General features: G+C 47.6%; 1 protein-coding gene across 3 annotated transcripts in view; it reads left to right on the forward strand.

Moving 5' to 3' along the window:
- LOC129549462 (ubiquitin-conjugating enzyme E2 E2) overlaps positions 1-8,790 on the forward strand; it is a 361,063-nt gene extending 352,273 nt beyond the window's left edge. For all 3 annotated transcript variants that reach the window (XM_055416768.2, XM_055416762.2, XM_055416767.2), the window contains one exon: positions 8,432-8,790. In XM_055416768.2, coding sequence (XP_055272743.1) covers positions 8,432-8,529 — 98 coding nt within the window. In that variant the 3' untranslated portion in view covers positions 8,530-8,790. The remainder of the gene's footprint in view (positions 1-8,431) is intronic.
- The last annotated feature ends 16,388 nt before the right edge of the window (positions 8,791-25,178 follow it).

Here is a 25,178-nt window from a genome sequence, read left to right on the forward strand (position 1 = left end):
TTTGTCTTTGAAAGAGATTTTCAGTCCCAAGTTACATTCATCATGCTTACCAATATTCTAACTACCAGTAGTCAGATATTAGCAATAAGCCCAAATGATGGTTTTGTGTACTAAGTATGATGGTAACTTGATCTTTGATCTCCACAGTTTCAGTAAATCTCAAAATAACATCAAAAGAGGCATTTGTCGGTTCAATCTTCCAAAAACTAAAGCAGTTTTGACTTTTGAATACTGAAGCCAAAGCTGACCTTAAGGGCATGCTTAATATTTATAATATATAAAATATGCCTTCATATTAGTGGAGAAAAAATGGAAAAAAAACATGAATAAGCACATCACAGGAGAAGAAATGCAAATGGTGAACAAACATGAGAACAGGTTAAAAGCTCAGTAGATATTAAGTTAGATCAAGATACAATAATGACAGAATTTTTGTTTGTTACCTTGACCAAAAAAAAAATATTGAAGATTGGTAATGCAGTGTTGGTGAGAATATACAGAAACAGAGTAAATTGTACATTCTTTTATTGAAGGACCTCTCAGTAGTATTCACCAAAAGTTTAAAATCTGTACTCTCTGGTCCAATGTTGTCACCTAGAAGAATCTACCCTCCAGAATGACTCTAATGTGTGCTCAAAATATGTATACAAGATGGTAAAAGTCCTGATAGCAAAAAACCAAGTCTAGTCTCAGTGTGCATCAGGAGGGGATAGAAAAATAAATGCTGAATAACTGTGCAAGGAATACCCCGTAGTTACTAAAAATAATCAGCTCAACCTATGTGTACTGTCGTAGATTGGCCCAGAGGAGATTGCAAGCTGCAGAACTGTGTGATTCCCACTGGGTTTAAATATGAGTAAAGAAAAAAGTCTAGAGCAATGAGCATCCAACCAGTAACAGTGGTCACCTTGAGATGGGAAAGATACAGAGATGGAGGGGAATTGAAGGGAAGAAGATTGTATTCTTTACATCATGCATGTTTCTTTATTACTTGAATTTATTAAAATGAGCATGTTACTTTTTAATTTCATAAAAGATTTAAATAAATCCAGGCTAGACCAAACCATGGAACAAAAGCCCCCTGAGAGACACAAAAATGAGCTAGTCCTCATTGTAATGCTGGCCTACAGAAAGGCTCCAGTGACTTGGTGAGTAGTAGCTGAAAGAATAAATGTTCATCCTGGGGATCGTGGAACAGCTGGAGGAGCAGCGGTTTGTAGCCTGCAAGAATCCAAGAAATGGCAAAGCACAAACCACAAATTTCAATAACAAAGTTTAAAAAAACAACAACCAGGGCTTCCCTGGTGGCTCAGTGGTAAATAATCCATCTGCCAGTGCAGGGGACATGGGTTCTATCCCTCGTCTAGGAAGATTCCACCTGCCAAGGAACAGCTAAGTCCATGCACCATAAGTGCTGAGCCGTGCTCCAGAGCCCGCACACGGCCACGAAGGGCGGCCCCTGCTCGCCGCAACTAGAGACACCCCCGAGCAGCGATGAAGACCCAGTCCAGGGAAAAGACATGACTGCATACTAAAATCAAAACAGCCAGGAGAAAAATGAAAGGAAAGCTGCTGGACTCCCCTCCAGGGCCCCTTTCCTGACTTGCTAATCATGTGTGGAGAAGAACGTTCTGTGATGAACCAGCATGTAAGGCTAGTGAGACAGAGGGGACACCCACCTTATGGAGTTGACTGTCTTTCTGGCTGTTATCTTTCTGTATTCCTTCCATTCATACATCCTCACAGAAATACGGTGTTAAAAAGCGGGAAGCGGTGACAGAGGAGTGGGGCAGAGTCCCATGAGGGCAGGAGTCTGCTTAGCATACCTCCCTAGGACCTGGAACATAGTAGGGCCTCAGCAGTGACAGCTGACTGGAGCACATGTGTGGGTTGCCCTCCAGTGGGAATTGTGGGTCTTTGCTACACAAGCAGCTGAAAGGTAGTGTTCTCAGTGCAGTGATAGAGAGATGGACAGACCAAACGGGAATGGGGCACAGAAGCCTGCTGTGAAGCCCTCGACACTTCCCTGAGCAGGCTCTGTCTGAGCTACAATTTGAGGCATTCCCAGAAGCCCGCCAGGCAGAGGAAGACAGAGAAGCTAAGGTACGGAGAACCATGAGCGAGCGGGGCCTATTGGAGAAGCCGTGAGTCGGCCGATTGCAGGTTAAAGCGTGGGATGGAGAGGCAGGAAAGATTAGGTCTAGATCACGATGTTCTCAGGAGCCGTGCTAAGGGCCTTGCTGGTTTGGGTTTGGTTTTTGTTTAATTTGTTTTACTGAAGTATAGTTGACTTGCAGTGTTCTGTTAATGACTGCTGTATAGCGAAGGGACTCGGTTGTACGTGCACATTCTTTCATATTCTTTTACTTTGAGGTTTAGCACAGGACATGGAATATAGCTCCCCACACTGCCCAGCAGGACCTTGTTCACTGTCCATTCTCTCTGCAGGACTTTGCAGCTGCTGACCCCAGCTTCCCATCCTCCCCCTCCCCCTGGGCATCCGCAGGTCTGTTCTCGACGTCTGTGAGTCCGTTTCAAATCATTAAGTTTATTTGTGTCATATTTCAGATTCCGTGTGTAAGGGATGTCATACAGTATTTGTCTGACTCATCTCACTAAACATAATCCCGTCCGTGCCCATCACGTTGCTGCAGATTGCAAAATTTCATTATTCTGTATGATTAAGTAGTATTCCACAATATATATGTACCACATCTTCTTTATTCAGTGGACATCTAGGTTGTTTCCAGGTCTTGAGTTTTCTGAGTATTGCTGCTATAAACATTGGGGTGCATGGATCTTTTTGAATTATAGTTTTGTCCAGACAGATTCCCAGGAGTGAGACTGCTGGATCACGTGGTAGCTCTATTTTTAGTTTTTTGAGGAACCTCTGCACCATTTACATTCCTACCAGCAATGTAGGAGGGTTCCCTTTTCTCCACTCCCTCTCCAGCATGTTTATTTTTGCCACACTGCGCTGTGTTGAATGTGGGATCTTAGTTCTCCCACAAGGGATTGAACCCAGACCCATGGGCAGTGAAAACATCGAGTCCTAACACTGGACCACTCCAGCATTTATTGTTTATAGATGTTTTTCAACAGTGGCTATTCTGGCTGGTGTGAGGTGGTACCACACTTTGGATTTTATCTGAAGAGTGTCTTCAAGAAGATAATCCTATTTATATTTTTTAAAGATGCACACGAATATTCATTTGTTGTCTGCATTTTGAAAACAATAGCAGAAATTGTGTACGTGCCTGACAATAATTCAGCCCATTGCCTTCTTATAACAGCTGTAGGGCAGGTCCTGCCACTGCCTTCATCTTGCAGTGGAGGAAACCAAGGCACCAAGTCCCTTGTCTGACCTGGTTGCCGGTATGGGTGGAACCCAGATACAGAGGCCGGCAGCCTCGACCCAGAGCCAACCCCTTCTTCCGTTATCCTGGGCTGCTTTCCTTTGTTTCTTTAAGGACATACATGTTTTCTTAAGAAAAGGAAGTCAAAAACACTTCTTCCCGAGGTTTCTCCTGTGCCACCTACACCACGAGAGAATGATTCTTGGCCTCGCCGGTGGAGCCCCTCTGCAGCTCAGCCGTCCGCCCGTCCTCCGCTCCTCCCCATCAGCTGCTTCTCGCCCCCTTCGGTCTCCACGTGTGTACAGATTTATTTTTGGTTGTGCTGGTCTTCATGGCTGTCGCGGGATTTCTCCAGTTGCGGCGAGGGGAGGGGAGTCCAGTCGTGCTGCCGGGGTTCTCTCCCAGTGGCCTCGCTGGCCGTGGCCCGCGGGTTCTGGATGCACCGCTTCAGCAGTTGCAGCTCGTGGGCCCGGCGGTTGTGGCCCACGGGCTTGGTTGCTCCAGGGCAGGTTCGACCTCCCCAGACCAGGAGTCAAGCCCCGTCCCCGAGTTGGGGAGCGGGTTCAGCCGCCCAGCCCGCGGGAGGCCGCCGCCTCTAGTCTGCACCCCGGTCCCCCCGCTCTCCTGGACGGACTGTGAAGCCCCCCGGTGTCCGCGGTTCCTCGCAGAGCGGGGCCTTCAGACAGGGTCCCGGGGGTCCCTGCGCCTTTCCCTTCCCGCAGCGCAGGAGCGCCTCGCCGGCCCCCAGAAAGGGGCTGGGTTGCGCGCTCAGCCCCGCGCCGGCCCGCGCCTGCACCAGCCGCCCTGCGCCCGCCGCCGGGACGCGCAGGCCAGCCCCGGAGCTGGAGGAGAATCAGAGGGAAGGCGCGCTCCCATCGCGAGGGGCTTTCTGACTTGGGCCTCCACTCAGGCTGCGTTTCATTGCTTGCATCGTGCCCGCAAACAAAAAGCGATGGCGTGATTTTTACACACAGGCGGGGTGTGGCGGTGTAGGATCCGGCCCTGCTCCCACCGCCGTGCTTTTCCATTCACCACACCGCGAATCCTGTATGGGGACCCGCTCACACACACCACACTGCCAGCTGGGAGCATCAAGTGCTTACCATCACCTCCCCCTGTGCTGTGAGCCGAGCAAGTGTGAACAAGCTCCTCTTTTCAGAAATTCAAATAGTGACTGAAGGAGCGCAGACAATGCGGGAGACTGAAATTTCACTCACTCATTCACGGATGAACTTTGTGGGTTTTCTTTAGTAAAGAGGAAGACGGACAGATGGTCATTGCAGAGATTGACAGAGACTTTGGAAAGCAGTAACAGTCTAGCAGCCAAAATGATGGGGAGCTTTTCCTTCTATTGTAGAAAGGAATTGATAGAGAAATAAAGCTGAGTAATTTATGTTTGGAGACTGTTATTTCACCCCTGGTGTAGCTCTGTCCATGAAATATGAAACCTTACAGCAAGAGTCAACCTTCCTTCAGGTCATGATTATAAATATACTGTAGAAGAAGTATCTTACTCCTCCAAATTCACTGCAGCAGTCATTGGACACACATTTATTGCCTAGTTTCCTTTGCTTACTTGTAGTCTTAACTGTCTTCTATTCAGCAAAATATTTTAGCATTGAACTATTTGATAACACATGATTTTAAAATTTCATTTTATACTTTTATTCCTTCATTAATACTTTAAAGATTTGCATAAATTTACAAAGATGCACGCACAATAATATTCTTCACAGCATTGTTTATTAAACAACAAAAACAGTGGAAAGAACCCATATATCTCTAAACAGGAAATTGATTATTAATTCAGATTAATATTTTAAGTGTTGCGGACTCCCCCGGTGGCTCAATAATTAAGAATCAGCCTGCCAATGGAGGAGACACATGGGTTCGATCCCTGGTCTGGGAGGATCCACATGCTACTGAGCAAGTAAGCCCGTGCACCACAACCCCTGAGCCTGCGCTGTAGAGCCCAGGGGCCACGACTGCCGAGCCCAGTGCCAGAACCTGTGCTCGGCAACAAGAGAAGCTTGTTCTCTTCGCCGCTGCTCCCTGCAACTGGAGAAAGTCCGCACACAGCAGTGAAGACCCAGTGAAGCCAAACATAAAGGAATTAATTAATGCCTTTTAAAATTTTATAAAACTTAAATAAAAAATAAGATGATGCACAGGGAATATAATAATTTTGTATGGAGTATAATCTATAAAAATATTAAATTACTATGTTGTACACCTGAACCTAATATAGTAATATTGACATGTCAGTTACACTTGAATTTATAAAAATGATGAGGTAGGATGTAATTCCGGATACAGAAAGTTATTAACGATATGATGAGTTTTTTTAAAGGTTGCAAAAGCAGACTGACCTTTTTATTTTTTCCTTGTGTGTTTAGAAGAGACGTCTGGAAAGATGTAGGTCAAATTACCAGTGCTGCTATCAGTGAATCTGCAGCCAGTTTTTACTTATGACTTTCTGTCTTATGTATTGTGTGAGGTGGCTTTGTAAATTATTATTGTTTTTATATTTAGCATGTATAATTTTTCAGATGGAAAAATATTTCTCTTTTAAAAACTGAGCTTGAAAAGGTGAAAGGAACTCTGAAAGGAATTTACTGCTATTTATTTAAGCATACAAAAAGAAGTTGCACAGTGCACGTTAGTGAGGTCTCCTCCTCCTCGGCCCCTGCTGAAATAGTCTGAATGCTTTTTCCCCACCCCTAAGCTTCCTGTTCCTCGTCCTTTACCTGTCTCCCTCTCCCTTTGTGATGGAACAGCGGACTCTTGTTCCCCGTTAGCCCACCCTCCATGAGGGTACATTAGAACATTAACATCACTGTTTGTTATTCTGACTTAAGCCAGTCCCTTACCTTGACCGGTTGAGTTAGGAAGCTCAGATGGCTCTTTAGCGTGTGTCTCTCACGTTGGGTGTATTTAACCAAACAGCCGGCTGACTGATACAGACCTAAGCTCTGTCCAGGATGCCCAAGTTCTTTGCCTTCCCAAAACTGGAACTAGATGATTTGTTTCAAAGATACAGAAATGGGACTCAGACCTCTCTTTGGCCCTTTTTAGACTCTTAATAAAGTCATTACTTTAGTCTGAACTGAAAGACAGCATTTTTTGAGAAGATATCTTGCCAATCCCAGATATTCTGTGTCTACATTTGGTAATGCTGGTCTAAATCATCTTGAACCCTGGCTGGGCTGGTTGAGGTGACAAGTTTCACCCTTTGGGCAGGTGAAAGTCAAGAGTCACAAAGAGCAGGTGGAGAGGCAGACATTCGTAACAGACCTGTGACTGGTCATCTGTTAACGGTTTGTGATAACTGGTCTCTGGCTAGAATAATTTTAACAAGCTTCGTGCAAACCCAAGAAAACTTAAGGGAAGTTCGTGAAAACTTAAGCAAAGTCTCGAGACTTCCCTGGAGGCCCAGTGGTTAGGACTGTGCTTCCATTTCAGGGGACACGGGTTCAGTCCCTGGTGGGGGAACTAACACCCCACAACTCACTAGGTGAGGCCCCAAGGAAAAAGCAACCCCCTAAAAATGGTATATTAGTAATGTTGCTGCTGCTGCTAAGTCACTTCAGTCGTGTCCGACTCTGTGTGACCCCATAGACGGCAGCCCACCAGACTCCCCCGTCCCTGGGATTCTCCAGGCAAGAACACTGGAGTGGGTTGCCATTTCCTTCTCCAATGTGTGAAAGTGAAAAGTGAAAGTGAAGTCGCTCAGTCGTGTCCAACTAGTAACGACCCCATGGACTGCAGCCTACCAGGCTCCTCTGTCCATGGGATTTTCTAGGCAAGAGTGCTGGAGTGGCTTGCCATTGCCTTCTCTGCAATGTTAGAACTGTAACAAAATTTTTAAAAGAGCAAGGGTTTGTTGGGAGGACTTTCAGACACTGTTATCATCAACCTCCGCAGATTCTGAAAAGGTGGTGCTTCTGTTACACTCTGATTATTGAGCAGCTGTGACGTTGGAAGCCTTACTCGGGATTTTCCCCAAGTTACGAGGTGGTATCAGACTGCAGGCACACTGCCATCTTCTTTGCTTATTTTTTTTTTTTTGTATTTATTACTAACTTTTGCTCATTTTTTCCCCCTTTTCTCTTTTGGTTCTTTCTTATCCACTTGCTCTAATACACACAAATTCTCAGCACCAAAAATACAGGAACTAAAACTGGAAGGGAAATTAAAGAGTGGAGGGAAACCAGTGCCTTCCGGGATCTCCAGAAACCTAAAGGACGTTTTTTTAGTTGCTCTGAATGGTCTTCATTAGCCCTGGATCCTGTCTGGGTGGAGGAGGGTCCCGGGAGCCTGCAGGGAGAAGGGAAGCTCCAGCTCCAGGCCTGGCACCCCCCTCCTTAGGCTGAGTTTCCTCCCGTGGCAGCTCCAATATGTTCAAGTTTGAGGATGTGGTTAAGTCAGTGAGTGTTAGCTGTGAGTAACCTCCATCGCTAGTTTTGTAACAGAGAACCCAATGACTTTGATCAGGGCTTCCCTGGTGGCTCAGGCCTTAAAGAATTCACCTGCCCATGCAGGAGACACAGGAGACACAAGTTCGATCCCTGGGTCAGGAACATCCCCTGGAGGAGGAAATGGCAACACACTCCAGTGTTCTTGCCTGGAGAATCCCATGGACAGGGGAGCCTTGTGGGTTACAGTCCATGAGGTTGCAAAGAGTGGGACACGGCTGAGCCACTCTCTCTCTCTCACACACCCGGCTTGGTAATTCCCAAATACAGAGGTGCTGTGTCACCCACTCGCGAACTTGGTGCTCCCACCCCCCCGCCAAGCAGTATCCAGGGTGGAGACCAGGCTCCCCCCACTCGCCTCTTCTCGGGGAACGGAACGCCCCCTGAAAGCCAGGGGTCCGGCGGCAGGTGTCTGCCTGCTGGGGGCCGGGGAGCCTTGTGAGGAGGCGGCGGGGCTACTGCGAGGCGGTCCCGGGCGGGTGGCCCTGCTCCGGGCAGGACACGGCCTCTGGCCTTTCCGCCCGCGCCCCGACACCCCGTGTCCCCGGCTCCGGGGGGCCGAGCGCTGGCCCGACTGACCTGCCTCTGCTTCCTTTGCAGCTGACCCGCTGGTCGGCAGCATCGCCACACAGTACATGACCAACAGGGCGGAGCACGACCGGATGGCCAGACAGTGGACCAAGCGGTACGCCACATAGCGCCGGCGGCAGCCCAGCGCGCAGGGCCCGCGCTGCCCGCCGGTGTGCTACCTTTGGAACCGGCTTGCGACGGAGCGTCATCCATCCCCACTCCTGTTCCTTTGCTCCCCACCCCTTCCTGTTTTATTCCCTTTTTAATTTCCATTAACTTGAAAGATCTGGTCTTTTTTTTTTTTTAAATCCCCCCCTCCACGTGGATGGGAACTTTGGTTTTCAGTGCAAACAATGTCCAATCTGTAATAATAAGAGCTTTCTTACCAAGCTTCGTATTCCTGTGTGGTTTTGTTCCTAATTGTCCATTTTCTTTTGATCCTTCTTCCTTTTCTGTGATCTTCGGGAAGACATGAATTCAGAATTCTATCTCGTTTCTACTTCCATGTAATGCTTAGGGTTAATTTTTTTGTACTGAAGTCTTTATCGGTGGGTGCATGCTACTGGGAACCAGATTTTGTACAAACGCTTCAATCACAATCACTGTGCATTACTGAAGACTCTGTTTATCACTAGCCTTCTGTCCCCACACCGAAGGCTGCTGGATTGAACAAAATAATATGTATTTTGATTTACTTCAAGTGCTTGTAAATTTCTTAGGGACCTGCCACTTTTGACTGTGGATCAGTTGATGTACACTTGTATTATTAAAGCACTCAATAAATCACTGTGGCTGATAAATGCACTTCTGATAACCCCGCATTTGCTTTGTATCCTGGTGACCAACAGAGCGCTCCGTGCAGCGAGGCTTGTCTAATTCAATTACAGGTTCAAGTGTGTTTTTTCATCTCAAACCAGGGAGGTCCCTGTGCAGTTGAGTTGCCAGCTGTGGAGGTTCCCCAGCTGCCAGTGGCCTGGCAATTGTACGGCTGTCTCAGGTCACTCTCGTTTTGCGTACTGGCTGGACGTCACTTTCGCATGGACATCTTTTACGTTACCACCTTCTTGAGGCCGCAGTTCGAATATGTGACTCCAAAAATAGGCTTCTAGTGAAGTTGAGGTCTGGGCTGATCGTTGGGTTAAACCGCTTTTGGCTTTCTTTCTCTCTGCTTTTTCGTCTTAAGATGCTTACAGTGATTGCCCTTGGTTTGGAGTTTGTTTTTCCTCCATAGTTTTAGCAGAAGCAGCAAACCCAGCTCATATCAGTCGTGGTCAGCACGTTCAGTGACAAGGTTTGTCTGTCTGGCTTTGACCTTCAGGCTTTTTTAAGTTTGCAGTGACAGGAGGCAGAGGAAACTTGTGTGCAGTGCGGCTTGAAAACCACACTGCCGTGCTTTTTAATATTCAGGTTTCTTTGTGTTGACAAAGCCTGTTGGAAACTCCTGCTTCAGCTAATTATAGTTACAAGCCCACCTTACAGCTCAGTCTCATTTAAGGAACCTCGTTACTGCTAAACAGTAGGATTTACAAGTGTAAGTTATTTACCTCTATTAATATTTCTGAGCTTCAGTTTTAATAACTTCATCAGAAACATTTTAAAATCTGATTCAAAAGATGTACTTTCTGTTGCTTTTTAGCAATTCGAAAGAAATCCTAAAGAAAATAATGTTTAAATACTGTAACTGAGACTTTGAAATCAGTGTACTTAAGATTTTAACCACTTTACCATTCATTTTATTTAAATACAGTTTTCAGCTTACAGAACACCATACAGTTTCTGTTGCAACTATTCAACTCTAGCCAGCATAACCACAGACAGTGTGTATGAATGGGCACAGCTGTGTTCCAATAAAGCTTTATTGACCAGAGCAGTTGGTAGTCAGATTTGGCCCACAAGTTGTAGCCTGTCCCTGCCTGTTACAGACCACCATAGACGGTGTGAAAAGAATCAGATAACTGTGTGTTTTAACATTTCTCTCCTTAAAATAATACAAACTTAATTAATATAATACAAGACATTTTAAGAAGTTACCCAGACTGTTTTATTGCCTGCAGTCTTTCTCACCATAAGGTTTTTATGTTGACTTTAATACTTTAGATGAAAAAATTCAACCCTAAAAGCATTAAATTCATTTTCATATGAAATTTTATTAAACTGATTTTTTGTTACTTTTAACTGATTAAACCAGTCTAATGATATTAATAGTGACTTTTATAGACAATATTTAAATTCAGTTTGCCTTTCTTCTTTTGAAGCATCAGCTGCGTGGAATGCACATTTTGATGGTCGCTCCAGTGTAGTACATCTACGTCTCCTATCTGTCTGTACTTTAGAGCATTTTAAAATGTGTATTTTTTGGGAGAAATAGATTACAACAGTTCTAGTAGGAAATCCTATCAGTCACAAATACATGTTTGCTATTCCATGAGGCATTTTCAGGTATTATGTCAATTTGATATGAAGAGTTTATAAAATTCCTTTCCTCAGTGTTATGAACCTCAAGTACTTAATGACAAACAAATGTACCTTCCCTTCAAACGCTGAAAGCTGGACAAACTCCAGAGAGACCAAGAAACTCTTAGTTGAGCCTGGTAAGTCTAGATTTCAGGTAACATGGTAATTTTACCTGAAATCTATAATCACAGCAGGCAATACAATTTTAATAAGTTTTCAGTACTGTTTGTAAAATAAGATTTGGGAGTAGTTTAATAGTCAGAAAGCTAAGTAGTTTTGCTAGTAATTATGGAGGTAATATTGACCTTGTACCCTAATATTGTTTAACTTTCCAAACCAGTTATTGCTAGTTGTCGTATTTTGTAGCTTTGTTAAATGTTGGCAGAGCCTTGACTGAAGCAGGACCGTTGGGCATTGAGAAAGTAGTTTGAAATGATACTTATTGATCTTAAATCATTCAGAAGGCTGTGGCCTTAATTTATCCTAAAATTGCAAATAAATAAAGCATTGCTCATTTCTTCTTCTACAAGAATCTACAAGAATTGAAGATAACAAATGCAGTAGTCAATCTTTTCTTCTTATAATGAGAGTGTAAACCTAGAAGTTTACCCTAGAATACTGATTTGGGAATTAGGGAGAAAGGAAGTTTTTATTCAGAATGTACTATATGCCAGGCCATATGTTACCTAATAAAACCTCAGCCCAGCTTTGTAGGGTGCAGGTGGCTATCATAATCTGAACATTTGTAACCCCCAAAATTCATGAGTTGAAATCATAAGCCCCAAGGCGATGGTATTATGAGGTGGGGTTTTTTAAGAGGAGATTAGGTCAAAAGGGTGGGGCCCTTGTGATTGGGATTAGTGCTCTTATAAAAGAGACCCAGGACAGCTCCCAAACCCCATTCCATCACGTGAGGACACAGTGAGATGCTGCAGTCTGCAGCCAGGAAGAGGGCCTCCACTGGAACCCAACCCCTGTATAGCAGCCTGAACAGAGTCAGACCGTGGCCCCACGTCACACACAGCTGACAAAGTACCACAGTGCGATTCTCACCCAAGCTGGACAGCGGAGCCCCTCCTGTCAACCACAGAGCCCAACACGCCTGTCTTCTAATGACAAGTCGTACTGGAGGCATAAACTGGCCTCATTCAGGCTTACAGTCTGTACAGCTTGGGACGGTGGGGTGCCGTCTTCAGGAAGTGGGAGAAGTTGTTGAAGGAGATGTGGACCTGGTGTCGGATGAGAAACCAAAACGCACTTCCAGTCTTGGAGGGACTGCTTTATGAACGCCCAGCCCTGGGGAGCCGTCACTTGAAACAGCCTCCAGTTTCTCTGCATCTCAGCCCTGCAGTGAGAACACTATTTGGTGTTAGCAGGCATGGCAGTTTTTAACGTCTCTACACTTCGTGTTTTAAAAAGCGATATGTTCGTGAAGAACAGACTTGTGGCTGCCAAGGGGAAAGGGGTTGAGGGAGGCAGGGGAGGAGGTTGGGGCTAGCAGATGTAAGCTTTAACTAGGATGGAGGGACAAGAAGGTCCTACTGCGCGCTGCAGAGAACTACCTTCAATATCCTGTGATAAACCATAACGCAAAAGAATATTTTAAAAAGAATGTACACATGTTCTACACGTGTGTACACATGTGTACTACATGTGCAGAACTGAATTACTGTGCTGTACAGCAGAAACTGGGCTTTCCTGGTGGCTCAGCAGTAAAGAATCTGCATTCAGTGTGGGAGACGGCCCACAATGCAGGAGACGCAGGTTCCGTCCTTGGGTTGGGAGGATCCCCTGGAGAAGGAAATGGCAAGCCACTCCAGTATCCTTGCCTGGAAAATCCCACAGACAGAGGGCTACAGTCCATGCGGTCACGAGAGTTGGACACGACTGAACGACTCCACCACCACACCACAGCAGAAATTCACACAACATGTAAAGCAGCTGTGTTTTGCTTAAACTATCAATGAAGCAATAACAGCAGTCCATACTTTATGCAGTTCTTTTTTAAAAAGAAATATGTTTATAATTAATACAGAAAGCTTTCTTCACAGTCCAACTCTCACATCCATACTTGACCACTGGAAAAACCATAACCTTGACTAGATGGACCTTTGTTGGCAAACTAATGTCACTTTTTTTTAATATGCTATCTAGGTTGCCTCATGTGAAGACTTGACTCATTGGAAAAGACCCTGATGCTGGGAGGGATTGGGGGCAGGAGGAGAAGGGAACGACAGAGGATGAAATGGCTGGATGGTATCACCGACTCGATGGACATGAGTTTGAGTGAACTCCGGGAGTTGGTGATAGACAGGGAGGCCTGGCGTGCTGTGATTCATGGGGTCGCAAAGAGTCGGACGCAACTGAGCGACTGAACTGAATACAGAAAGCAGTTGAAATTGTAGAAAATAGCCCTACGAGAGGATTCTGACCTACACATGTAAACACGTCCCCTCTGTAAGGTCGCAGGTCTATGGCATGGACCTTCCGGGGTGGCCAGCACCTCCCACATGCAGGTTCTCCCTGGGGAGCTCCCGGTCCCCTGGGCCTGGGACATTCCATCTCTTCGTTCACGCTCAAATTTCCCCAGGAGCCTGACAATGAGTGCTAGGGTGGCAGGCTTACCCCAGTTTGGCTAGGACTTCCCCTTTAAAACAGAAAGGCCCATGTCTCAGGGACGCCCTTGGTCCGGGACCCACAGGAGCTTTTGTGCCAGGACTGAATTTAAGCATAAAGTCTTAGTATTACACAGGGCTGGTTGCTTCCACAGAATACTCTATTTGAGGAAGCCACGTTTTACTCAATGTACAGAGATCCTGTTAGAAAAGCTGCGCCCTCAATAGAAGCAAACTGGATATCCATCGACCGGTGAATGAATAAAGAAGCTGTGGGACATGTGATGGGATGTTACTCAGCTGTAAAAAAAGGAACATGTTTGACTTGGTTGTAATGAGATGGATGAACCTGGAGCCTATTATACAAAATGAAGTAAGTGAGACAGAGAAAAACAAGTATTAATGCATACATATGAAATCTAGAAAGTGCTGCTGATCCTATTTGCAGGGCAGCAAAGAAGACACGGGCATAAAGCACAGACGTGGGGGCACCACGGGGGAAGAAGAGTGTGGGATGCGTGGAAGGGAGGCTCGAGAGGGAGGGGACACATGCAGACCTGTGGCTGATAGGCGTTTGCTGCGTGGCAGACACCAGCACGGTACTGTGACGTGGTCGTCCTCCGGTGAAAGCAAAACTTTAAAGAAAGATGTGCCCTCCGTGGCTGCAGCCCTCCTGTCTGTTCCACTCTGCCATTCACATCCGGCCACCTTCAGCCCCTGCTCTGGAAACAAATGAGTAATTGAAGCCAACTGCGACCTTTCCTTACATCTTCAAACCTGGCTTCAAGTGCGTTTGTCTTCCTACGAGGAGGCTTACCCCTAATGAGTCGTCTGAAACATAATATGCCTTTCAATAGGATTTTTTTAAAGGGAAATTCCTGAATTTTAAAAGATCTCTCATATAGGGGCCCACACAGGAGAACGGAGGCGATAATGTGACCTCCTATCTTTTTTCTTTTTTCCATGAGTGGGTTTTTTAAACGTTTTCTTGGAGTGTGGTTGGTTTCAGATGTAGTGTTAGTTTCAGGCGCACAACACAGTGAGTCAGTTACACAAACACGTGTAACCATTCCTTCTCAGACGCTTTTCCCATATAGGTCATTACAGAGTCCTGAGGGGGTCCCTGTGCTGTAGGTCCTTACTAGTGATGTGCTTTACACACAGTAACGTCTGTGCCGATCCCTACCTCCCAATTCACGCCTCCCTCACCGCCATCCCCCTCTTGGTTACCGGAGCTTTGTTTTCTACATATGTGACTCTCTGTTTTGTCAGTAAGTTCATTTGTACCATTTTTTTTAGATTCCACATATAAGCGACATCATAGGATGTTTGTCTTTCTCTGACTCCACTTAAGATGATCATCTCGAGGTCCATCCATGTTGCTGCGGCGGCATTATTTCATTCTTCTTTATGCCTGCTACTGAACATAGCACCCAGTGAGCCCAACCAGAGAATTCAGGCAGCTGTGGAGCCCAGCCTACTTGCTAAAGTGGGAGTTCTCAAGCATATGGTAGCATTTCTTATCTGTAGATGACAAAAAAAAAATCTTGGCCTTCTGATTGGGGGTAAAATTCTTTTAGAAGTAGTAGTTGTGAAAGGCTTGAGATTCTAGAAGGCTGTGAAAATTCTGCGCCTTTGGACAACGTAGATTTCTGTAGCGGAACATTTAGGGCTTCTGTTTCTCCTTCACAAGCTCATTTTAATTCTGTTTGATAGATAAAAAGGGTGATGTCTCATCCTCATCATTGTCATTTTCATCTCCATGATGACCCCTCCTTCAGCACGGGGTGTGGACACCCTGTGTGAATATATGCATTTGACGTATAATCTCGCTCAGCCATTCCTATATTCTCCCAAGATGTGTATTATTCTCATCACATAGATGTGAAACCAACCAAGGATTCCAGTAGGCCCAGACTCCCGTAACTGCTCAGCAGCAGCGCTGGGTCTCAAACCCAGATCTGTATGGCTGTGAAAACCAGGTGTGGAAACCCCAGAGGCACCATCTCCCAGCCTGAGGAAATGTGGTGGCCCTCACTGCAGACTTCCCGGTTAGTGAAGAAAGAAATTGCCGTGTTCACACAACCAGAACCCTGAAAACTTGTGTTCAATGGACCTCAGGTCAAGAAAAATATTATATGTGGCTCCACCGGGTCTGAGAGAGCCTCGGGGGAAAACAAGGGTGACAAAGCAGGAGGAAGTGAGGGGGACCCTCCAGTTGTCTGGAGAGCACAGAGCCAGACAGCCACCTGTTCAGACACCAGGCCGGCCACCCAGTCAGACACCCAGGGAGCCACCAAGCCAGCCACCTGGTCAACCAGCCACACAGTCAGACAGCCAGGGAGCCTCCAAGCCAGCCACCTGGTCAACCACCAGGCCAGCCGCCCAGTCAGACACCAGGCCAGCCAGCTGGTCCCCCAGCCACAGACCTAACCAACAGCCAGTCCCAGGGTCTCCAGCCCCCATGCCAGCCACAGGGTCAGACACAGACCCCACCCCGGAGCCGGCCATCAGCTGCTCTACAGCCCTTCTCTGCCTTCCAGCGGCAGGTTTCTGCTTGTTACTTTCTTGCCTTTTTTTCCACCACCCACCCCAATCCCCATGGGACAATTTCTAGTCATTTTCTTGCTGAATTCAGTAGAAAAATAATGTTCATTCACTTCACGGCCAATTTGGCCAGAACACATCTCTATTCCATGAAATAACGCGTCGACACGTTCACGGTTCAGAATCGCGGGCGCACCCCCTCACATCCGGTTGTGTGTCAGGCCGGATGAAATTAAAACGTCACCCTCCTTTTCTTCTGTGGATTCCATCGAGTTCCCTCATCAGGCAGCACTGGCGCTCTTAGCAGAAATGCCAGGCTTCAGAGTAAAGACCTGGCCCATCCAGCCTCCTGAAGCCGCGCAGGCCCAAACCAGGGCAGAGAGGAGCGGGAGTAGAGTGTGTGTGTGTCCCCCTCTCTCACACACACACACACACACATGCACACTCACACAATCCGGCTCCCTCTCTGCTGCCTGCCTGAACCCACTCCCTCAGGCCCCCCCGCTGACCCCAGAGCCAACAGCATCTCCTGGCAGCCCCTCTCACACCCCCAGAGTCCCCCACGCTGTAAGCTCACTCCCAAACCTCCCTTCCCTCTCGGCTCACCCTCCGAAGGTGTCCGCGCCCCGATGTTTCCCGCCCTGTGGTCTCGCCTTCTCCCTCCTGGGAGGATCTCCTTGCTCATCTCCCGTGCTTCCTGATGACCTTGACATCCGTCACCCGGCGTCTCTTGCAAACACCAGCTCCGCATCTCCACCTGCCCCCCACGGGCACAGCAGACTGTGTCTAAAGTTGAACTCGTGCACCCTCTGCCTGTGTCCCATCCCTAAACCGTGTCCAGATGCAGAACCCGCAGAGATGCAAGACCAAGTGCATTCCGCCAGGAGCCAGTCGCCCAACACCAGGTACCGTTCTGTCCCCCGAACGGGGCAGCCACGTGACTAGCTCCAGCCGGGGGGCGGGATGCGGTGAGCTGGGCCCCGGGCAGGCACACGGCCTCCCTCCCGCCACGTGCCCGTCTACCCGCTGAAAGGAAAACACCCGCCTTGTCCCTCTCCTGCATTCTTAACCCAGAAATAGGAAAGGGTTCAAACTGAATTACCGGCAGGAGACACAAGAGACTCCGGTTCAGTGCCTAGTCTGGGAAGATTCCATATCCCGCAGCAACTGAGCTCCTACCCCACAACTGCTGCGCGCGAGTGCCGCAGTTACTGAAGCCCACGGGCCCTCGAGCGGTGCTCCGCCACAAGGAGGGGCCCCTGCGACGGGAAGCCCCTCGCATGGCGACTAGAGAGCAGCCACCGCTGGCTGCCACTAGAGAAAGCCCGTGTGCGGCAACGGAGACCCAGGGCAGCCTAAATCAAGCAAATAAAAAATTTTAATATTTTTTCAAAAACTGAATTAAAAGAAACTGCACCGGATTCTAACACAACATTACAAATCAGCTACACTCCAATAAAACATTTTCAATGTAAAAAAGAGGAAGAGAAAAAGTCAAATAGGGACAGAGTAGAATCCTGGCTCAGTGGAGATTGGCAGGTTTTCCCAAAATGATCAATTCTGGTGAAATTTGTTTCAGGTATTTCACAGGTGCTTCTGTTTAAAGCTCACCCCACCTATCTCCAGCAGGACATGAGAAGCCGAAACAGCCGCTGCTCTCCAGGAAGAGGGTCAGGATATTATAGGTTGGAACTGGGAAGAAAGCTTTTTACCAGCTTCCTTTAGCATCGTGTGAATTTTAACCATATGCAACTGCCGTACTTTCAGAAAATAAAAGCTACCACCCAAACAACACAAAATTCTCTCCAGCAGGCACTCGGAGGGCAGTTAGGTGAACCATCTTCACCCAAAGAACACCTTGCCTTTGGATAATAATAGCACACATGAGCTCATAAAGATGCTGGAAACACCGGTGTGGCCTTGTCACCCACAAAGATGGAGCCCAGATGTGGTGCAGAGCTCTTTTTTATATATATATATATATCGAAGCGTAATTGATTTACAAATTGTGTTAGTTTTAGGTGGTTTGTGGGGGAGGTATTCTGTGTTTTTTGTTTTTTTTTGCAAACCTCGTTTCTGACTGATTTTAGGATGACAAGAAGTGGGCGCTGGCTCGGGCGCTGGCTCGGGCCCTGGAGGCTCTAGGCCACCAAAGGGCTAACTGAACTCAAGTGAGCAGATGGGTTCCGGCCCTGCCCCAGCACGGACTGGCCCTCACCTCTCTGTGGCTCCTTTTCCTCTTCTACAAAGTGTGACTTGTAAGGCTGCTCAGATGCTCTGATCTGTGGTCCTGTGTGGACGCAGGGCCGGCTCCCCCGCAGCCCCAGCAGACACAGCTTCTGCCCCCACCGCCCAGAGAGCCTGAAACGCTTACATGGAGACTGCCTTCCTGCTCGGATTTTGGGGTTATTTGTTCAAATGCCTGCCAGCCCGCATCCAGGTTAGACAATGTGTTTTCCACAGGGCGTTTCTAGTCAGAGGGGTTAGACAGGAAAATGATTCAGGGTAATTTGTGGACAGCACTGATTTGAATAGTTGTGTGTTTCTGTTTATTATGTTGGTGTATTCTGCGTATTCCGTTTACCATTAACATCCTCATGCTATGTGATCCTGGCTCTCCATTTATGGTATAGAGTATCATGGTCTTGATAAAAATAAATAAATCAGAGGCAATAGCAAATAGAAGTATAGGTGCAAAAAAAAAAAAAAAAAGAAGTATAGGTGCAGGCTATTCAGGAGAGCCATCACAGAGGAGGCCTTAAACATGACTGGAGTTCGGGACTTCCATGGCAGTCCAGCAGTTAAGATTCTGGGCTTCCACTGTTCAATCCCTGGTTGGGGAACTAACCACATGCCAAAAAGTTTTTAAAAAAGAGAGAAAGAAGGGAAGGAAGGAAAGATGAACGAGGACTTCCCTCTGCCAGTGCAGGAGACGCGGGTTCAGTCCCCTGCCCCAGGAAGGTCCCACACGCCACAGAGCAGCTGAGCCCTAGGCCCGTGGTTACCAGAGCCCGGGATCCAGGGCCTGTTCCCAGTGCCTACGACAACAGCCGCAGGAGTGAGAAGCTGGAGCATCGCACGGAAGAGCCAGCCCCACCGTCCACAGCCAGAGGGAGCCTGCTCGCAGTCTAGAGGGCCCAGCGCAGCCAAAAATCAGTAAACAAAATACATTTTAAAAAGGGAGAAGCAATGACTGCAGTAGAGGAACACGATACGCTGAATCCTGTCCTCCCAAAATTCAGGTGTGCAAGTCCCAAACCCTGCGGAACCTCATTTGGGAATGAGGTTCTTGCCGACGAGCTTTGTGAGGTCGTGCTGGGGTCACCCAGGGTGACTGGCGGCCCCTCAGGAGGCCCTGCGGGCTCAGATGGCCTGGAGCGAGGAGCAGGGAGGCGGGGGCGCCTGGGACGGGAGCAGGCGGCGCGGGTCAGAATAACGGGGCGCAGGGCCACTCTAGGGGCATCTCCCTGGAGGATCAGGGGGGCTGGGTCAGAATAACGGGGCACGGGGCTGCTCTCGGGGCATCCCTGTGGCCCCAGCACAGGTTCCCACGCTCAGGCCGCAACGCCACGGGCCGAGAGGTCTGAACAGGTGACATTCAGAGCCTGAGCAGGTGAAGCTCGCTGAGACCCCCTTCCTGGAGGCTGGTGTGGGACGCCTGAACTGGCTGCTCTAGAACCTTCTCTTGTATGTTTTTGGTTTTAGATTCCACATGTAAGCAACAGTATTGTATGATATTTGTCTTCCTCCGTCTCATTGGCTTTACTTAGTCTGATAATTTCTTACAAATGAACTTATTTAGGAAACAGAAATAGACCTACAGACAGAGAAAACAAACTCAGGGCTACCAAAGAGGGAAGTGGGGGAGAAATAAATTGGGAGATCGGGGTTAACAGACACACACACTGTGTATGCCTGTGGCTGATTCATGCTGATGTATAGTAAAAACCATCACAATATTGCAAACTAATTATCCTCCAATTAAAATAGATAAATTAATTTTTAAAAAATAAATAAAATAGACAAACAGCAAGGTCCTACTGTATAGCACAGGAAATTCTACTCAATATTATGTAAAACCTATAATGAAGTAACATATATACCTACATATATATATATATTCTTTTTTGGATTCTTTTCCATTAAATTTTTTAAAAAATAATAGCATATATAATCAGATCTTTATACTTTTGCAAAAATTATTAGTTTTAAAGAGAGTCTTTTATACATGTTATTTTGTTGTCAAAATGTGATAATATGAATATTATTACTGCACACAAATTCTTAAAAATGATGAATGCTTAATTACAATGATCTTGGTAATGTATCTGGTCTCCACAATTGTAACTTGATTGTTGATCATCAAATGAAACCAATAAATTTCTAAAAATAAAGATGACACTGTTGTTTAAAAAAGAAAAAAGAGTTTTCTCTTGCCTCCGCTAACTCTGCTAGGAGTCATCGCCTGCTAGAGGATCATGGAAGGCTTCCTGGTCCTTGAGACACGAAAGAAATGGAAACGAGTCTATTCCATGGAGAAAGACAACTGTGAACAAAGATGCTAGGTGAGGCCAGCCAGAGCTAGCACCCCCAAACTTCAGGTTCACATGGACCGGAACCAGCAGGAGGGTTCTGTCCACAGCAGACTTAGCAGCGGTTGGATTGCTGGCAGCAGAACCCACTGGAAACTGCCGGAGATGGCAGGGCCTGAGCTCAGCTGTGCTGAGATGCGAGGGACCCCCGGGAGCCCAGGAGAGCCTCTGAGGATGAGGGGATGGCCTGGAGGTAAGGTCTTGGCACAGCAGGCATGGGGACGGCCTGCCACGATGGACCTCAAAGTGCTCCAGGAAGCAGAATCACTCACCCATTCGTGACTGAGAGCTCTGCGGGCATTAGTCCATCCAACATTCACAAGTCCTTATGGGCTGAGGACGGTTTTTACCCCTGGTTTATAGGAAAAGTGAGGCTAAGAAAGGTTCATTAGCTCGCCCTGCATCCTACTGCTGGGACTTGTAGAGCTGGAATTGAACCCAGGCCCTCCAACCCCAAAGCCCATAGAACTTTCAAAGACATATTTAATAACAATTTAATGTCAGAGACTCTTGAATTCTTTTTTTCACACTTCTTTCAAACTTTCTAAACATGCCATAAAAATGCACAGATCTTGGATGTTGATTTTGATGACTTTTGACAGTTACGTCCATCTGTGTAACCACCTCCCAAAAGAAGATATAAAACATTTCATTCGTCCCTGAACATTCCTTTCTGCCTCTTTCCTGTCAGTTCCCCTCCCGACCCCTGGGGACACATCCTGATTTCTACCTCTGCAGTTCGCCTGCTGTCAAGTCCGTCCCAAGCGAGTGCCTAATCTGCTGCGTCTGGCTTCTCTCAGCACGTTCGGGGGGATTCATCTGTGTTATTGCGAGTATCAGTAATTCAAGCACTGTTTACCTCTGAGCGCCTGATCAGCAGGTAAGTACTGTGTTGGTAGACTTTTGAGAGTATCCGTGGACTGTCCCTCTTGGCTTTCTCAGAAGCTGACCTGCATCCTAGTCCATGTATCTGAGAGGAAGTTAGCGTCGCCTGCAGAAGGAAATCCAGAAGGCCCAAGGTAACTGCTTTCCCTCGGGCACAGCTTTTGAATTAACTGGCCACATTGTGGCTCTCAGACCACACTTTGGACAACAGCTTCTTGGTGGCCGTGGTGTTGTTTCCAATGCACTAACCTTTTATCCAAAGGCACACTGAGTAAAATATGCTGAGGTCTGGGACGTTTTGACCTCCAAGCAGACGAAACACACCAGCCTCTTGGTCAACACGGCAGCACTGTCTGAGTTACCAGAGAAGCCCTTACTTGTGTGTACTTATTTTAATTGTTCCGTTGACAGTTTTCTGCCTGTGGAAACAGTTGACGTATCTTGGATACATCATAATTTTTTTCCCACTAAGACTGGTGAGAAAAAAAATTTTTCTTGAATGACTTTGCCCTTAGTAGCAAATTCTCAGGGATGGCTTCGTTGGTTCAGCAGGGACCTGTGGCTTTAGATTTCAAAACTGGGATCTGCAGACAAAGAGCTTGAATTGTCTATCCCATTAAGCTCCTGTGGTCTGTCCGTGAGCGGGGACTTTTGTAAAAGCATTGTAGGCAGAAAGCACCGGTGAAGAACAGCGGCTCCTTCCCCTCCCAGAGGCGGGAAGGCAGGGAGGAGAGGAGAGAGACCTAAGATGAGCAGAAGCCTCGGTGACCCCTCCAGGCCAGGGCTTGCCACTTGCGGGGGCCCCGGCCAACGACCAGCGTTCTTGGCCTCCTTAGATAATAGGGAAAAAAATTTTTTTCTTTTTTTTCTTTTGTTTCATTGGACTTTTTTCCCCCCTGGGAGTCAGCAGAAATTGATCACGGCCAAAGTCAGAATTCAGGCAAGGCTTTACTGGGGGCCCCTGCTCAGCAGGAGGGAGGGAGAACAAGCAACAGGTGCCCTTGTTCACGCACTCCCCGGGGAGCAGAAAGGGAGCTGGGTCCTTGTGTGGGTGAGGGTGGGGGGTGTCCCAGGCTCAGGCTGGAGGGTGTCTTAGGGTCCACCGGCCCCTTTGGTTGGTGGTGCTGAGTGCAGGGGGCATGCACAGTACCCTGCTTTTGCTCCTGGCTCTTCGGAAGCAGCAGTTGGGTTTTTGGTCTTTTCAGACCTTGTCGTCCATAATTTGCCCCAACTGTACATGCACACAGTTATTTTCAGTCCTTTACCGTTTCTTTGTAGTCTGTCGCTGGAGTAGAGGTGTGTCCAGGTACAAGCACTGCACCCAGGGGTCCCAGGGCCCAGACAGAGCTTCCCAGCCGGCTTGGGTTTGGGGTGGCTGTGTGGCCTCTGTGAGTGTACTGAGAACTGTTGGGTTAAACACTGAGCGCAGCAGCGGGCCCCTGTCAGGTGCTGAGTCCATGCGCTCGACCACTGTTGTTACTCACCGCTGCCCTTGCTGGCATTATTGTTTCGCGGGCACAGCAGACGAGCGGGCAGCGTGTGCCGAGGCCGGGAGGAAACCCGACCACCGCCGGCGCGGAGGCCGACCCCGCAGGCCCGGGCCGCGGCCCTCCGCTGCGGCCAGCCGGCTCCGATGATGAAGGGCTTCTAGAGAAAGCGCCTTCGGGCTGGGGGCTCGCTGGGCCCCTAAGCGTGGGTAAGCCCCTCTCGCCGCCAGGCGCCGTTTTCTGGGCTGCGGATGCCCGCGTCCGTCTCGCTGGGTGCGTGCCCGGGGCTCCCGGCGGCAGGCCTGCTTCGGTCCTGCTGGAATCCCGGGTGAGTGGGTGGTCTTCCCCTGAGAAGGGGGAGCGGGGTTGGAGGCCAGGCGGTGAGTGTGAAACTTCCTACCAGTGCAGTGGGCGGGGGACGCAGGGCGGGTTCCGGCAGGTTTGTCGCCTGCTTCTGTTTGTTGGCATATCGGGATCCGAACCTCGCGATCTGACTTCGCTGGAGAAGGCCAAGCCGAGCCGATGAGCTGGGGTGAGGAGGGGGCAACAAGGAGCAGCTGATCAATAGGGGAACCCCTGCCCCTCCTCGCACCCCGTGGCGGACCCAAAGCCGGTGTGGACGTGAGGTCCAGGGGGCAGGTGCAGCGTCTCTGGAGCAGAAAGGCCCTAGACACAGGGGGCCTAGTCGGGGGCCCTGCTGTGTCCCCCCAAGGAAGAGCCTAGAGGGGCCCCTTGGAGAGCCGACGCCAAGCTGGCTGCCTCTGCTCAGAGGGAGAGGCAAGGAGGACAGCAGCTTTCTGCTCCAGAAATGTTTAAGAAAATCATCCTTGGGAATTCCCTGGTGGTCCAGTGCCAGTGACCCAGGGCTTTCAATGCCCCGGCCCAGGTTCAATCCCTGGTCAGGGAGCTAAGACCCTGCGAGGAGCGCGGTGCAGCCAACAACAAAAAAAGAAAGAAAAAGTTATCTTTGCAATAATTGTTGATGTTATTGTTCAGTCACTAAGTCATATCCAACTTTTTGCGACCCCATGGACTGCAGCACACCAGGCCTTCCTGTCCATCATCAACTCCTGGAGCTTACTCAAACTCATGTCTATCAAGTCGGTGATGCCATCCAACCATCTCATCCTCTGTCGTCCCCTTCTCCTCCAGCCTCCAATCTTTCCCAGCATCAGGGTCTTTTCCAATGCGTCAGCTCTTCGCATCAGGTGGCCAAAGGATTGGAGCTACAGTATCAGTCCTTCCAATGAATATTCAGGGTTGATTTCCTTTAGGATTGACTGGCTTGATCTCCTTGCAATGATTATGTTCTGTTAAAAAAAAGAGAGAGGGAGGAGGGAGGGAAGCCTTAACATGGCTCATGTTGTGGAAATGAGCTCATACTTAGCTTATTTAAAACTTCAGAGAAAACTTCTCAAGCAGAAATTTAACATTTTCTTCCTAAAGGTTTCTGGCTTCAGAATATGATATGCAGCTTTCATTGTCCAAACAACTCTCTCCTAAGACTGACAGGTCATTACCTCCTTCCCAGGAAGGGAGTTTATCTCATTTCAAGCTCTCACAAATGAAAAGAAACAGGGCCCTAACCTTTTTATGGCGGGAGTGAGAATGTTTTGTGTAGGTAATTTGACCACAAGCTAGAATTTTCCAGGTGATTTTATATCATCCCTGTAAACTTTTATTGAATTAAGATAATAGTGCTTTGAATTTATATGTCACATATTTTTAGAGGGAGCAAAGCACACTCATATATATCCCCTTGATTTTTAAAAAATCCCTGAGAAAGACTTCAAAAACAAACCTACGGTTGCCAAAGGGGAAAGGATAAATTAGGAGTTTCGGACTAACATCCTCACATTACCATATATAAAATAGATAAGCAACAGAGACCTACCATAGGGCACAGGGAACCCTTCTCAATATTCTGTAATGACCTATATGGGAAAAGAATCTGAAAAAAGAGTGGATATATGTGTAACTGAAGCACTTTGCTGTACATCTGAAAGTAATACAACTTTGCAAATCAACTGTACTCCAGTATCAAATAAAAAATTCATTTACAAAATTCCTGTGAAGAAAGATCTATCAAGCTCTGTCATTCTTATAAAACAAAATCTACATTTTCAATATTTTTGCCTTTTTCTTTAGTCCAAGATATGTTTGAGCCCTGTAAGAAATTCTTTTCTTCACAAAAGAA

The sequence above is a fragment of the Moschus berezovskii genome, chromosome 26 (genome assembly GCF_049115385.1).
Source record: "Moschus berezovskii isolate FMDL1 chromosome 26, NW_MosBer_1.0, whole genome shotgun sequence".
In the NCBI taxonomy this organism is placed as follows: Eukaryota; Metazoa; Chordata; class Mammalia; order Artiodactyla; family Moschidae; genus Moschus; species Moschus berezovskii.